At 38.4% G+C, this 15,071-nt stretch overlaps 3 protein-coding genes across 8 annotated transcripts; 1 reads left to right on the top strand and 2 right to left on the bottom strand.

Annotated features, from left to right (window-relative positions):
• Nucleotides 1-862: 862 nt before the first annotated feature.
• On the bottom strand, nucleotides 863-3,496 carry LOC128259300 (transmembrane protein 209-like). 3 transcript variants are annotated; one of them, XM_052991604.1, is made up of 3 exons: nucleotides 3,387-3,496; nucleotides 2,198-2,404; nucleotides 863-2,129 (listed from the first exon to the last, which is right to left on the bottom strand). In XM_052991604.1, the coding sequence occupies exon 3, from the start codon at nucleotides 2,092-2,094 to the stop codon at nucleotides 952-954; it is 1,143 nt and encodes a 380-aa protein (XP_052847564.1). In that variant the 5' UTR covers nucleotides 2,095-2,129; nucleotides 2,198-2,404; nucleotides 3,387-3,496; the 3' UTR covers nucleotides 863-951. The 3 variants fall into 3 exon arrangements, with proteins under 3 accessions (XP_052847564.1, XP_052847563.1, XP_052847562.1); XM_052991603.1 differs by lacking the exon at nucleotides 3,387-3,496 and adding an exon at nucleotides 2,571-2,628; XM_052991602.1 differs by lacking the exon at nucleotides 3,387-3,496 and having other exon boundaries at nucleotides 2,198-2,618.
• On the top strand, nucleotides 3,269-7,774 carry LOC128259301 (uncharacterized). 4 transcript variants are annotated; one of them, XM_052991606.1, is made up of 3 exons: nucleotides 3,269-3,366; nucleotides 5,783-5,951; nucleotides 7,062-7,774. In XM_052991606.1, the coding sequence occupies exons 2-3, from the start codon at nucleotides 5,877-5,879 to the stop codon at nucleotides 7,587-7,589; spliced, it is 603 nt and encodes a 200-aa protein (XP_052847566.1). In that variant the 5' UTR covers nucleotides 3,269-3,366; nucleotides 5,783-5,876; the 3' UTR covers nucleotides 7,590-7,774. The 4 variants fall into 4 exon arrangements, with proteins under 4 accessions (XP_052847566.1, XP_052847568.1, XP_052847567.1 ...); XM_052991608.1 differs by lacking the exon at nucleotides 3,269-3,366 and adding an exon at nucleotides 3,608-3,753; XM_052991607.1 differs by lacking the exon at nucleotides 3,269-3,366 and adding an exon at nucleotides 5,443-5,675.
• Nucleotides 7,775-8,365: 591 nt separating this feature from the next.
• On the bottom strand, nucleotides 8,366-13,027 carry LOC128259359 (titin). The gene is given in 5 exon segments (XM_052991677.1): nucleotides 8,366-9,914; nucleotides 9,917-11,081; nucleotides 11,144-11,362; nucleotides 11,364-11,462; nucleotides 12,714-13,027. Coding segments are annotated over 5 exon segments (2,790 nt in total). The 5' UTR covers nucleotides 12,786-13,027; the 3' UTR covers nucleotides 8,366-8,679.
• Nucleotides 13,028-15,071: the final 2,044 nt, after the last annotated feature.

Below are 15,071 nucleotides of genomic sequence, written 5' to 3'. Positions count from 1 at the left end.
TATATGTTTTGCAAGCTGTGAAATTAATAACCAATAAAATATAAGTGATGTTTAACAATTCTGCTTGCACCAACACACTTAAACAGGTGTCGCGCGTTTGTAAAGCGAAGACGCCGTGTTTTCCATTTCATCGTATGAAACTGAATTCGCCGTTAGTTTAATTAGGAAGAAGAGAGTGCAATGTCGCTTTCGATTGCGGCGAATTCGATTTTGGGACAAATTTTAATTAAATGATAAAAATAAAGTGAAGCTTTTTTTTTATTTTTTTCTTGTTAATCATTTCTGAAACATATAATATTTTTTTTAAGTGATAAAACTCAGGTGGAAATTATTTTTTTGTTTTATATTTTGAAGTGATGGAAGAGTTTAACAAAATATTCAAAAGTTAAATTAAACAAATTATTTTTTCCCTTAAAAATAAAGGAAATTGTTCAATATTAATTCGATGGTGGTAAGTGGCATCAGTGATAATTTATTTATTATTATGTGTTAAGCCATCAGAGAAATGGTTCAGCGAATTCTTATTTCAAAAAGTGGAAAAAAGTGGAAACCTTACTATAGAAACTTTGGTATGTGTTAATATAAGATTTTGAAAAAAGGAGGATATTGGTAAGTATAATTAAGTAAATTATTATTTTGATAAGAATTATATTAATAAAAGGAAAAAAAATAATGTTTTCAATTTACTTAAAAAGCATATCCCCTTTATTAAAGAGATACATTTTCTTATTTAAAAAATATCTATAATATACATTTCTTTTAAATTTGGTATGTTTGGGCGTGCAAAGAATGAAATTATGCCATTAGAAAAATATAGAAACATCGAAGAAAGAAAATTTGATATTTGACTTTTTGTGAAAACCATTTATAGCCATTAAAGAGCACAACGATACTTATTTTCTTTAAATAATACATAGTAACGAATAAGAAATTTATAAAAAATTTAACCAGTTATTCCATTTGGAAATAATTTTCGATGACGCCCATGATGTTGATGCCGCTTTTGCCCAGATTGACAGATTCCAAGACGGATCCTTGCTCTTTCTGCATGTAGGTCAAAAATTGGATAATAACATAAAACAGGTTGTTCGTGTCGTATACGCAATCTTGCAGTTTCAATTTGCTGATAAGGTTGAACTTGGGATTGGGCTGTTGACTGTCGGTGGCCAAGATGGCGCAGTTCGCCTTGTTTTTCACACAGGGCACGATGTCCTTGACGGGTTTCTCATCCCGAATAATCACATATCGAGAGTAAAAAGGGCGTTGTCCTGCGCCTTGCGGCAAGGGCATCAACTGGCTGTCCAAATAAACGCAAAATAAATGGAAAACTATGGCTGCATCTGTGGGCAGGTTTCCCTGCCACTCCTGACCATAGCTTGCCCTGCCCGAATTCCAGCGATAGTCTTTTATATAGGTGCCCTTCGATAGCTCCTTGATGCGCTGCACCAGGTACTCCTGGTTACTGAAGCCGTCCAAAAAGGCCAACAGCATGGGGAACATGGGAACATGGGATTTCACAAACTCCTGGTTCTCGGCTATTAAACGCAGCCTCTTCTGACCTATTGCCCCTATTTTAAGGTCGTTTAGGCCACACTGTCGGAACACCTCATCTACATATTCGATCTCGTTGACCAAACGCTGCAAAATAGTGGTGGAAATCCAAAATCGCAGGTTGGCCACACACTGCAATAGTTTGTTTGGGGCGATAGGGTCTGCGAATTCCGAATCGCAGCCACCAAAATTCTTTTCTGGTAGTGGAGTAAAATCGTAGGTGGTGTTTTTTTTAGACGCCGCGTATTTTTTGAAGTTCCAATGTAATTGGCTAGGGATATATAGCTTTTCCGAGTCGTCCGACATGCTGCGTTCCCACTTTGCCCGCCTTATTAGAGCAGGTAACTTTCGGATATCGGTTATAAAATCATCCCGGAAAACCTCCTCATACGGTGACTTACAGGGTGACTTTCGCCAGTCCTTCTTTAACGACATTAAACAATCGTTCTTTTTCCGCCTACAGTTGATGAAAGAAGAATGCCATTGCACAATGGGCATGTCGTCATTTATATCATTACACATTTTGTAACACTTAGCTTTCATCAGTGGTCGAACCAAAACTGTCCCAAAATTGTTCTCTAAAATAAAAGAAATATGAATAATAAATCTAAAACGATTAGCGGCTACACTCCCAAGAAAAACAAACCATTCTTGCCATCCAGCAGGCACTTCTGGTTTTCCGTCCCAATCACTTGGTGACCGCCACATGTAAGCCACAAATATTTGCCGAAACAGGCAAGTGCATTCAGGGCAATAATGGTGCAAATGATGCACTCCGCCTGGAACCTCCAGTATGTCCTGTTGCATGAGTAATGCAGCTGCCAAATGTCCAAGAAGAGAATCGACAGAATCACTAGGTAAAAGAAACATATTTTAAAATTGGTTTTCGCTTGAGCACCACGGAGGCGCAAATCGAGACTGCGCTGAACTACAGCATTTTTTCTGAGCGGCAAATAGTTGCTCCTGGTGCAATACATTATTTGCCAGCAAAAATATATAAATACTCAAAATAATATTACTTGTAAATTAGGTTTTGATTTAGATGACAAAATTTGCCTGGTGAAATGTGGATAATCGGACTTCGAATCAAATTATGGACTTATTAAAATAGAGAAAGTAGAGATTAGAGCAAATCTAAATGATTTTGTTTAGTTTTGAGAATAGCAGATGTAATTTAGGCTGGTCTACAATAATAGTGTACAGCTTAAAAAAATTTATGTTGTTGGGCAATAAATTTGTTCAAACGCAATATATGTGCTCTTAAATTTCTTCAAGGTTTTCAAAAAATTACTCATACGACTTGTATGCCAGTTTCAATTAAGTTACACATCAAAGCGGACATTTCAACGCATATTTTCCAACAAATGGTTTACTGTTATGCCTTCAATGAATATTTTGCCTTACATCAATATAGAAAAAAATAAGAAGATATACAAAATGTTGATAAATGTTGTATTGCCAATAAATAAAATGTTAAGTTTTAAATATTTAACACGAAGCTTTTTAAGTTTACGTCAACATTTGGTTTATGTACTGGCTAACAGAAAAAAGCATTAAACTAGCGATGTAATAATGTTAGACAAAAATATTTAAAACTGTCTATATCAAAATGTTGGAATTAAAAAAAAAAAAATAAACATGTAGAGTGATATCAAAGTATAATTAAATTTATTTAAGTTACTACTTGAAGAGCCATAAAATTAAAAAAAAATGGTCAATATGGCATCACTGATCACGATCGCTGGAGTTTTCGTTAGTCGCATATTAACCGGCTGAGGAAACAGGTGAAAAAAAAACAAAGCTACATTAAGATCGGTAATTACAATGTGACTTACCCTAACAATCAATCCGGAATTACGTACAATATATCCAACAATTTAATACATTTTCACTGAAGACATTCGACGCATTTTGAGTTAAAAACAAAATAAAACCTTTACCTTTTAACTGTGCTAGTTTCTCTCGTGTGCGTGAGTGATAAGATTAGAGGAATGATGCAAATGTTTCGTTATGTGATAACAGGCAATTGGAACTTGGAAGTGTTGACCATAAAAAAATTAAGTGTAAATAAAAGAAGTTAAACTTGGGGAATTACTCATTTTGAAAAGCAGCGATTTTGTGCAAGCTCCACATGCGCAATTCTATGTGTTTGACAAATGACAGTAATCATCGGTGCCAGTAAACAAATTATGATATAGAAAGGTACATATATACATAAGAGCAGAGGAGATATGCTCATATGAGCAGCTTCCGGCTTTCGCACCGTTTAACTGAAATGTCCAGTGGAAAATTATCTAAATTGGACTGCGAGTACTACTGTATCTGTGGCTGATATTGTTATTGTTATGGTTGGTGGTGTTATGATTTTATACTTTTTTATAGGCGTAAACTCTTGCTGAACCGCTCTACAAGTAAAAACTATTCAAAAAGTAAACCAAGATATGGAGAGGGAAAAAGTGAGCGGAACTTTAAAATATATATAACATTTTAGAAAATCGCTCTAAAAGGAAAACAGCTTTGCAAATGCTTTAATCGCTTAAACCGTGGCCTTTAAATTTGGTAATATGAAATCCAAAAGCCATGAACGTGATCTACATGAAAATCTGGATCAGGGAACTTGTAAATAGCGTTGAAAAAAAAACAGAAGAGAACGCAAATAGTCGCTTGTTTTGTTTGTACTAGTGGCCATTGTCACTTGTTATCCGCTTGGGTCATTGGCATTAAAATAGTAGTCAGAGTTGAACAAAAAAAAACATAAAAAATAGTCTGTTGCACAGGTAATTCCACCCAGTCCAACCAAATTGACGTCACACAGGTAAAATGCATTGCAATGAACTCATTTCATTCCGTTTTAGTTTTGGTTTTAATTCGTTTTTCTTTTGTTGGTCATTAATTGGCAGACATGCAACTATTGCACCATAGCCATTGAATATATATCCGGCATAATGCTTTTATATTTCTTGAGTGTTTGAGGTGGTCAACGGGCTGCTTGAGGAAATATTAATAATGCATTTCTAATCATTAGGGAGCAGCGAATAGTGAGTGTGGAAAAAGTGTTTCAACAACTTGCTGATTGAATACTTTGCTTGGGTGAAGTCTTTAATGTGCCTACTAGGTTATCAGTGGCAACATTCAGGTTTTACCTAATAATTATTTTTTGATTAGATTTAAAATGCTTGACCATACATGAAAAAATATCTACCTTTTCACTGAAAAAAATTCACACATAATGTTATTTTTTGAATATTTTACTTTACAACAGATACAGTTACTCATTAAAGTACATATTAAGAACAAATATGTATTATAAGATCCGTGGAAACATTATGGGTTAATTTTTGATAAGATTTAAAATGGAAGTAATTTCCACTGTTTCACTGAAAAATAGTTATCACATATTATTTCTGAAATATTATACCTTATAGCAGATACAGTAACTCATTGAAGTATATAATGGTTTATTTACAATGTAATAAACGACTTTAAGACTTTAGACTTTAATGGATTTACTTTTGCCTTTTTTTAAATTTATTTATATACATTTTTCTAACTGCATAACTGTTGCTTCAAATCTCAGTTGCTTGTGAAACAATTTACCTCACAACAAAAACAGTTAATTACTTAATTGCATAATGATTTATAATGTAGAAATGCTGCAATTTCGATAGGTTTGTTTTACTAGATTTAATTTATTATTTAAGTTTCATTCTTCTATAAATTTTTTCTCTGTGCATGACTGTTGCTTATAATATCAGTTGTTTGTGCTTAGACAGCGACACTGCGTGAGAGAAAAAATAGTTATCTGAGCGCAGCTTTTGTTTAGCCCATTTGTTTTGCCTTTGCTCTTTTCACCTGTGTGCGAGCGAGAGGGGAGGGGCAGAGTGAGCGAGAGGGGAGGGGCAGAGTGAGCGAGAGGGAGTGGAGCTACCTGGAGTTACCTCAAACTTGCGACACCTTTTGACGTCGATCGCGGGCTCAGTAGCAATCGGTAGCCGGCGCCAGCAACAACAAACCCAAACACAGAACAATTAGTCGACCGAAATTCAGTGGTATATATTTATGCACATATATGTTTAAAAAGCGCACCGCACACAAAGTGAACTGTGTCAAATCGAGAGATTACGGTAAAGATATGGTAATGCTGTGAACTGTAATACACTACATAGTGTATCCCCAAGATTCATTTAATGAGAGCATTATTCAATCTCATGTATTTTGCGCCCTTTTTTAGTCGTTTTGCGGTAAATGTGTTTAACGGTGGATCTTCGTTTGCAACTTGGCCAAATACGAAGTGATTCGGCCTAAAGATATAGAACCACAAAACGATGGCCTCCAACAACAGCAGCACCACCGATCTGGACGGTCAGGTCAATGTGGAGGATTTGCCCATAACGTTCAAGGTGAGTGTCCACATTGCAAAATGCGTATTTAAATGCTGTGAAATGAGTGGCGCAAGTTCAGGTACCAATGCTCATAAACCTCTTATATGATCAAAAATACAGTGAGAGTAATTTGTTTAAAAAATATAAATAGAAATCATACACGTTGAGCAAATGTAGTTTTTTTATTTTAATGCTGACTTGCACAAAACTAGCTAAGCAAATTTGAACTTAAATAAATTCAAATGACCTTTTCAAAACAAGTTTACATTTTCAAAAATCTACTCACAAATGCTTTATTAATTCTTAATCTTCGAACACCTGCCAGCATCAAAAATTCGAAGTCTTCATAAATATGTTTGGTTTTTTCTATGACGTAAAAAAATAAGGATTTTTTATTATTTAGTTTTTCTTTCTAAGAGCATACAAATGCTTAAGAAAAAAGCTATGTACATTTAAAGTTGAACTTTGATTTTCTGTTTTTTTTTTTGGTAAAATATTTTAAAATGTAAAAACGAACAAAAGCACACATATGAGCTGGCATACCACCCGCAAAAGAGACATGGCCAAAAAAAAAGGCAGACACGCACGCGTCACGCCCTGCTGAACTTCAGTTGGGGGCGATCGGGGGAGAAAGGGGCGTGGCGGTGGCACCACATGAGCAGCGGCAACAACAACATTTTGGCTTGGCTGTGGACATCCGGTCGCAGGTCGGATGCAAATGAAGCGACTCTAACGGCAACGCATGCGCAGCGGAAGCCAAAGGCACTGATGAATAATCCCTCACTATCCATGAAAACATCACTTTTTACTCACGTAGAATAGGAAACCTACACTTTAAAGTTTAAAAAAAGCATGTTAAAATGAAAATTACTTTAAACAGATCTAAAAAACCATCTAAATCTCAAATGATCGCTAAATGCTATTCCACAATTATAAAATTATTAATTTATTTAGTCAACGAGGCCTTTTTTATTTATTTACATTTGATTAATTTGTCCACATATATTTAAATAAATTACAAAATTTAAAATATTAAAACATGTTTTTTTTTAGAAAAGCTACTCCCACCACAGTTAATTTCATAACTAGAATTTTATAAATTAATCAATATTATTTTTCTCCGTACAGGTAAAATACATTGGATCTGAGGTTGCTCGCGGATTGTGGGGCATTAAGTATACTCGAAGACCCGTTGACCTAATGGTGGGCGTGGCTAAGAACCTGCCGCCCAACAAGGTGCTGCCCAACTGCGATTTGAAAGTGTCCACCGCGGGCGTGCACCTGGAGATTATTGCGCCCAAGGCGAGCATCAATCACTGGAGCTATCCGATCGACACCATTTCGTATGGGGTTCAGGATTTGGTCTACACAAGAGTATTTGCGATGATCGTGGTGAAGGACGAGTCCAGTCCGCATCCCTTTGAGGTGCATGCCTTCGTCTGCGACAGTCGGGCGATGGCGCGCAAGTTGACCTTTGCCCTGGCCGCAGCCTTCCAGGATTACTCGCGACGGGTCAAGGAGGCGTCCGGCGAAGAGGATGGTAATGAGGGCACGCCCAGCGACACCATCACGCCCACGCGCCAAAAGTTCGCCATCGATCTGCGAACGCCGGAGGAAATCCAGGCCGGCGAACAGGAACAGGAAACGGAGGCGTAGTCGGGGGATTCACTGTACTGTACTTATCCCAATGTGATGTGTTTAGTTACTTAACGTCCAGTGTTCACTGTATTTGTAAATTGTAGTTCTCTCACCCGGTAGTTGCCTCATACAGCTAATTACCCAAAGCCTAAGTGTTAATGCGATTTGTAAACGATTTTCTATAATAAACTACGAATATTGTATAGTTGTGTTTTGGTTGCAATTTGGTTTTAGATTCAGTTATAAGAATCATTATTTATTTACATTTGTTTAAGGGTATAATTTTGTATTGTTAGGTGAGCACCAATTAAAAGTTCGTCTATCAAGTCATTTGTTTATTTGATTATTAGAGGCTTTAAATAGTCGCTATTGCAACATAGAAATTCGATATATGCAACAAATAGTAATAATAAACTATTGTACATTTGCTTAATAGTTAAGATTAAAACTATAAGCTTTCAAAGTACAAAAAGATAAAAAAGTGAAAATAAATGTATATAATTGCATAAGTTTTCCCCAACTTTTTGTTTAGTGTCTCAAATTTCTCAAGTCAATGGTCTACTTTTTTGTTTTAATAAACTCCCTAAACTGTTAATTATTTAAGTCAAGTTTTTATGTTTATGTAATTTAGATCTTATGTTGCTTTTAAGCTGACCATCTCTATCGTTCAAAGATTGAATGCGAATTGGCAAGTCACAGGACACTCAAACCTCTGCACGATGGAGTTGAAAAGCTGGCCGAGAAATACCTTCCACAATAATTTTGCCCACCTAAGTCAAACGAATTTAACAAAATGATTTTTTAATATTTTTTATTTTAAAATTTTTTGCAATTTTTTTTTGTTTGTGTAATTTGTTTCTTTAACTCGTTGGAACAACAATTTCTAAACTTAAATTTCAACTCTCGTGCAAGTTTTTCCTTTAAAAATGGCCATAAAACTAGGAAATCAAAAAATTATTAAATAAAACTTGCCTAGGTGCAAATGAGTGGGATAGCGTTTTGGGGAACTAGGAGGTGAACGGGGTTCCGGTTCGGGCTAAGTGGGAGGAGTCTGATCCTCGCCAGGATTGCTATCAATCCTTCTGTATCATTCTCTCACTTGTTCTTTTTAACTGGCATCGGCGCGGAATAGAAAACGACGCTTGCGGGCATCCATTTTGGGTTCCCGGATTTCCGGTTGGGATTCAGTTTCCGGCTGAGCAACCGTTTCCACCTTGCTCACCGTTACGGGCAGCGTTTGCACCTTGGACATGGCGGGTTCAGCGGCGGCGATGCGCTTGTAGATAGGCAGAATGAGCTCCTCCTTCTCCTCTTCTGGCTGGGATTCCTGCTCCGCCTGCTCCGTATTGCCCTGAACCAGAGTCATGGGCTCAGCCGCTCCTGGCGTAAGGATCAGCTCCATGGGAGCCATCTGATCCTTCTTGGGCGTCTGATCCAGACGCTCTTTGACCAGCTCCACAATGTCATCGATGCTGATCGAAGGCATGTAGGAAGCGGTGACTAGACTCTCCTGCTGTTCATCATTTAGTGGAGTTTCTTCTTGTTTGGCCACCAGCTCATCTTGGGATTCTTGAACAAACTCCTTCATTTCTTCAGGTGTAGTTTCCTTGATTTCGTCAGGAGAAATTTCTTTTAGTATCTCCACAGGTATATCCTGAATATTTTCGCTAGGTATTTCCTTGACTCCCTCAGGAGCTGCAACCTTTATTTCTTCAGAAGTGACTTCAGGAGCACTTTCCTTGATTTCCTCGGCAGCAGTTTCCTCAGGAGCACTTTCCTTGGCAACCTCTAAACCCTCAGAGATTGCGGAAACAGGCTGAACTTCCATGGGAATCACCTTCACCGGGATCTGATAGTCCATGGGCATATGCTGCACCTGCATAATGTTTATAATAGGAGAATCCTGCATCATCTGGGGCTTCTGAGACTTTTGATCCTCCGTTTCCTCCAGCAGTTGCTCCTCAACTGAGGCATTTTTGTCCACAATTTCGGGCTCTGGCAGCTTGGCCTCCTCAATGGACACATCCGCATTCTCCACTGCCATGTCAGTCTCTGGTTTCTCTTCGTTCTTTTTCAGTGTATTAAGAAAGTCGGTAATCAGTTGTTCGGCCTCGGCGGCCATCACAGGATCTACTGGCTTGAAACCGCCCAGGGATTCCTGTGCCTCTCCATCATGGTTGTTATCCAGGATTTCCTCCACCAGTGGACTATGTTGCTCCATTTCGGGAGTGGCTGGCATACTTTCGGGTGCATCTGCTGGCTTGGCTGCTTCTAAAGTTTCAAGACTGAGGGATTCTTCGTGGGAATTGCTGTTTTCCATAATAGCTGGTTCTGATTTTATTTATCGGGCATAACTTCATGGATTTCCTCTACCTTGGCTGGAATTTCGGGCTCCTCTTCTGCTTTGATTTCCTCTTCTGGTTTGATCTCTTCCAGTGGTTTGATTTCTTCTCCTGATTTGATTTCTTCTCCTGATTTGATTTCATCCTCTGGTTTGATTTCTTCTTCTGGTTTGATTTCTTCCTCAAGTTTAATTTCTACTTCTGGCTTGGTCTCATCCTCTGGTTTGATCTCTTGATCTACCTTAATTTCTCCTTCAGGCTTAATATCTTCCACTGGCTTAGTATCTTCTTCTGGCTTAACCTCTTCAGTTATCTTAGTTTCCTCCTGCTCGCTTTCCTGAGGCTTTGATTCATCCAAACTTTCCATTATAACAGCTGGAATTTCTTCAAAGGCTTCTATGGGCCTCGTATCATCGATCTTGCTATCAATCTGGACCTTTGTGGTGGCCATTTCTTCAATTACAGCCTCCGGCTGGACAAAAGTCACAGCTGGCTCGGAAGCCTGAACCTCTGGCTCTTGGATTTCCACAGGAATCACTTCGGGCTCGGCAAACAGAGTTTGCAGTTTGAGTGTGGGCTGTGGCTCGCTGAGTTGAACCACAGCTTCAGTCACTGCCGGTTCACTTTCCACCACTTCCTCCACTGGTTTTACGGTAGTTGGCTTATTGAAGATCGCTGGACGTTTGCGAAGGCCATTGAAGAGTTCATTACGCATGGGTGGAGCAGCAATGGCTGGCTTAAACGCCTGGGGTCTCTCCTTATTTGGTCGAATGGTAAAACGCTGTGGCTTAATGGGTTTGGACTCCACATCTACAAAAGCCTCTTGTTCCGGAGCAGCCTCCACCTGAGGAGCAGCTGTTACTGGTACGGGAACCTTTCTTTGGGGTTGAGGCTTCCTTCGGTTGGGTTTTGGTTTCTGCACCTTGACTGGCTTCACGGGCTTGACGGTCTGAACCTCAGGTTCCTCAGCCGGAACCTCTGGCTCCGCCTCAGGTTCTGGCTTGGATTCGGACTCCACCTCTTCCTTTTCAGGCTGCTCACTCTCCACAGGAGTGGGCTTGCTCTCCTCCTCCACAGGAGCACCAAAGTGGCCATTCAGTTCGTAGTACCTAGAGCTATCTGCGCACTCGATGGTCATGTCCTCGCGACGCATGCATGTGAAAGATTCCTGAAAGGAAGTATTTCAATTAATTAACAAATAACTAATGTTATAAAATCAAGGAAACCCACCTGACTGAAGATGGTCTCCTCGGGGCAGATGAAACTCCAGCGGAAGGTGTTTTCCCGGCCATCGGCATAGGTAACCGGCAGGCAAACATGGAAGATCTGGCAATCGTTCTCCACATCCGCATAGTAACCATACGTCTTGTTAGCACACGAGAAGTTATCCGTGATGTCCGACCGAATGGAGGTGGCATTGCTGGGCAGGGTGAGGGTTCCCAGGGAAGAAGGCCTCCGCCGGAGCTGATTCAGCCTCCGTTTCGGGCTGCTCAGGCATTTCCACCTCAGCAGGCACAGGATCCTCACGAGTCACAGTGGCTTTTCTTTTCTGTGAAATAGGGAAGGAATAATAAAGGCTAATATGTTTGGGGTAAATAAGAAGAGTTTAACTTATGTACCCATCTCTGAGAATTTTGGATTGTTTTTTATTTTAAAATCTATATTTCCTTTTTTAAAATGCTGATTTTTTAGAAACTGATAATGTTAAGTTATCATCAATAAAAATCAAATTATTTGTTATATAACAAAAAATAAAGAACCAAAAAATAAAAGATAATATACATATTTTGGAAATTAAAAAGAAAATAGAGATTCAAACAATTTTGAAAAAATGTATTTGGAATCTTATTATAATTTTTTTAATAAGCTTACCAATAAGAGAGCTTATTTAATTTATATGGCTTTGGTTACAATATATAATTGTAAAAGAAACTGGATTATCAGAAAACTCTACAAAGAGGTGTCCTAATATTACATCGTATTCCAACTTTATTTTCTGTGTATGATTAGCCAGCTGTACGTTCCATTCAGCTAACGAGGTACGTGATTAGCATGGATAATCCCATAAATCCAGCACGTGACTCTGCGATCGGCTAGGCACCCGAAAAATTTCACTTGTGTTCTAGTTTTTGTCTACGCGCTGGCAAGTGAAAATTATATCGAATCAACTGGAATCGAATCGAAATGGAGACCCTAAGCCCAACCCACTGTGCACTTCGCACCTGTTGCCGCCCTTTTATGGACCGCACTGCAATTGAAGTCACTTTCGAATGGAACACCGAAATATTATCACATAATATTTTAGCCATATGGATTTGTTATTAATTTATTATTTTGGCCGCTGCATTTTAATGAGTTTGGGGCGAAAACTTTCAGTTGTCAGAGACCTTTCCCGAAAAAGTCCCCCCAGTAATGAGTAATGCAAATCGAACACTCTGGTATTAGCCATTCTTGGAAGCCATTTTCAGTGATTTCGCTGGCGAATTCTTGCCGGCTTCTACCTGTCATTAAGCCACCTGCAAGAGTGCCTATAAATACCTTAGACCAAGTCTTTCAGTCTTGGCCGTTAAAAAAGGCTAAATGCTTGGCATACCAAATAAGCCAGGCCAAAGATGTAGGAGAGAGGTATATTCAAATATGCAAATCCCAACAGTGAGTCCAGGCCGTGTCCCATTAAAATTTCAAGCGTATGGCTCGTCGGGCTGGCAAACATTTCATTAACAGTTCTCCGTTTCCGTTAAGGCGAACGGAAGTGGACTTTGGTGGTCAAGCAGTCTGCTGGATATATCCGATTACTCACCTGGTGGCTACTTAGTGGTCCTGCACTGCAGGTGGCCATCAGTACGAGCAGCAAGCACACGGTTTTCCACATTTTCACAAACAGTTTAGATTAGCTATGGTCACTATATATATCACTGGGCACTATAAACATTCGATAATCCAGGGGTTTTTTCTTTTTGGTTTGATTTTTACGAAGATGTGTTGTTTTTAATCCAATTCGATATCCAGGCTTATTTATGGGTTTAAAGTAAAACCAAAGCTTGCACTCGCACTGCGGACTCTTTGCACACCTGTGAGGCACCGTTGGCTGGAAAATACTAACTGCGACCGTCCACCGCGACGCCCAATTTATATATTCTTCGCGTTGATTTATTAAGAATGCAAAAAGGCAGAGAAACCAAAGAGTCACGCACACACAGAGAAAAGAATACCGAAGAAAGGTGGGTACTTACTGTGGTACAGTAACAACTCAATTACAATCACACACACAATTACCAAGTGGAACCCTCTTCTTCTTTGCCGACGTGACATTGCGTATACGCACTGTGTGTTGGTGTGGGTTTCGGTAAGTTTGGCGCGCTTGCGCTTAAAGTGTGCCGACGTATGTGGAATCCAAGTTGTGTGGAACTAGAGTTGAAGGGCCAGCTGACAACGAAAAATAGCTGTGGAAAAGAGGATGGTCATGACTATGATCTTCTAAAGATTTAATACAGTATAAGTGCGAGATTTCAAAATATTAAGTTCAATAGTATGACCTGCCAGGGCACAAATACTTCTAGCATTTTTTGGCTTTAATAGTAGTAATACATTAACATCTATCTATCTATTTCATAGACAAAAAACCATGGTCCCCATTAATCTTATTAAGTAACATTTTAATAAACATTATATAATATTTAATCCATTGTTAATTTTAGTTGGTGGAAAATCGGTTTATTTTTAATAAGATCAATGCCTAAATCTTTTTCTAAAAATGGTCTTGCTAAGTCCGAAATTTCTTGTCAACACAATTTATGGGGCAAGAAAAAACTTTTTCCCAGAATTTCAGAAGGAAATCATTATTATTATAACGAATAATATTCATTCTGCTGAAATCCAAAATTCATCTTTTTGAAGTGATTGCCCTTAAATTATAAGTAAATACCTTATTAATCCCCATACCTACACTGAAATTCAAGAATCCTCCAGTTCCGGCTGCCAAGACTTCTCAGAGAACCCACTTAGATCGGTGACAAAGTTTTATTACCAAGAAATTGTTTGTCCATTAGGAGGCAGATGGGTGACAAAGACACGAGACCACAGAGCAGATTAAACTCGAAAGATTGCCCCGCCAACGACGTGAGATTGCAATTTTATGGTGTATGTTGGTAGATGGTATAGCATGATTCTTCTAGAGATGGGCAAACAAAAATTCGATGGGGTTCATTGGCTTGGCCCTGGGCGCTCTGCGTGGAAGGATTATGCAACAAACGAAATATCATCATGCAGTGACTTTCACACACCCCAAAAAAAATCAAAAAAAAATAAAGAGACTGAAAAACAAAAATAAATCCCATCCGAAACTCCCAAAACAAGCGACGCCTATTAAGGCGCATTAGCAATTTAGAATAGTGTGCTACCATTTCGCATGCGAACGAGCCGCCATCGAAGTCCACGTATTTTTTGTGGTGCCGTATTACGCGACAATTATGAATTTCTAATTTCATGTTTAGTGTTTAGTGCCCGCCCCTCCACTTCTCTATCCCTCTGGTTCTATCAAAATCACGTACACCACATCGCAGCTCAAAAAAGCGAAAGCCCCAGAGGCCAATGGCATCGGAAATAGCTATACAGAAATAAAAATTATTATGGTATTTCTTATTAATTATGTATTAACTACCAGTGGCGCTAGTTAGTTTTCATGGCTGTACTTACTCATACATGTTGAAGGCGGCTGATCACAGGTAATCTTTTTTGAACTATCTGATGTTGTTCATCTTGTAAGCGAACTTGAGAGCTCCTGGCATAATAATGAACCTAAGTTAATACATGGGCTCTGAAAGATCTTGCTGCCAATGTCTTTCTCTGTTAAATTTGTATTAACATTTATACAAATAATTATAGTATACATTTTTTTAAGTTCATTTTTGTAATAGTATTTTAGAAATCTGATATATAAATGATTTTTTTATATGAAAATCCGTTTGAACAGTGTTTTGTTTACAGAGGTTTAAATAATAAATTTGTATTTGTATTATACAAGTAGTTGTAGTAAAGGTACCAACATATTTTTTTTTGCATTTTTCTTTTACCAGCGTTTGAATAAATGATTAATAAACTAAAATATTTCAAAGTTTAAAGATTTCCTTGTTTCAATAGAGGGCTTTAAGTTCTCTAC

The sequence above is a fragment of the Drosophila gunungcola genome, assembly GCF_025200985.1.
Source record: "Drosophila gunungcola strain Sukarami chromosome 3L unlocalized genomic scaffold, Dgunungcola_SK_2 000005F, whole genome shotgun sequence".
NCBI classification, from domain to species: Eukaryota; Metazoa; Arthropoda; class Insecta; order Diptera; family Drosophilidae; genus Drosophila; species Drosophila gunungcola.
This window is presented reverse-complemented; position numbering and strand designations above follow the sequence as displayed.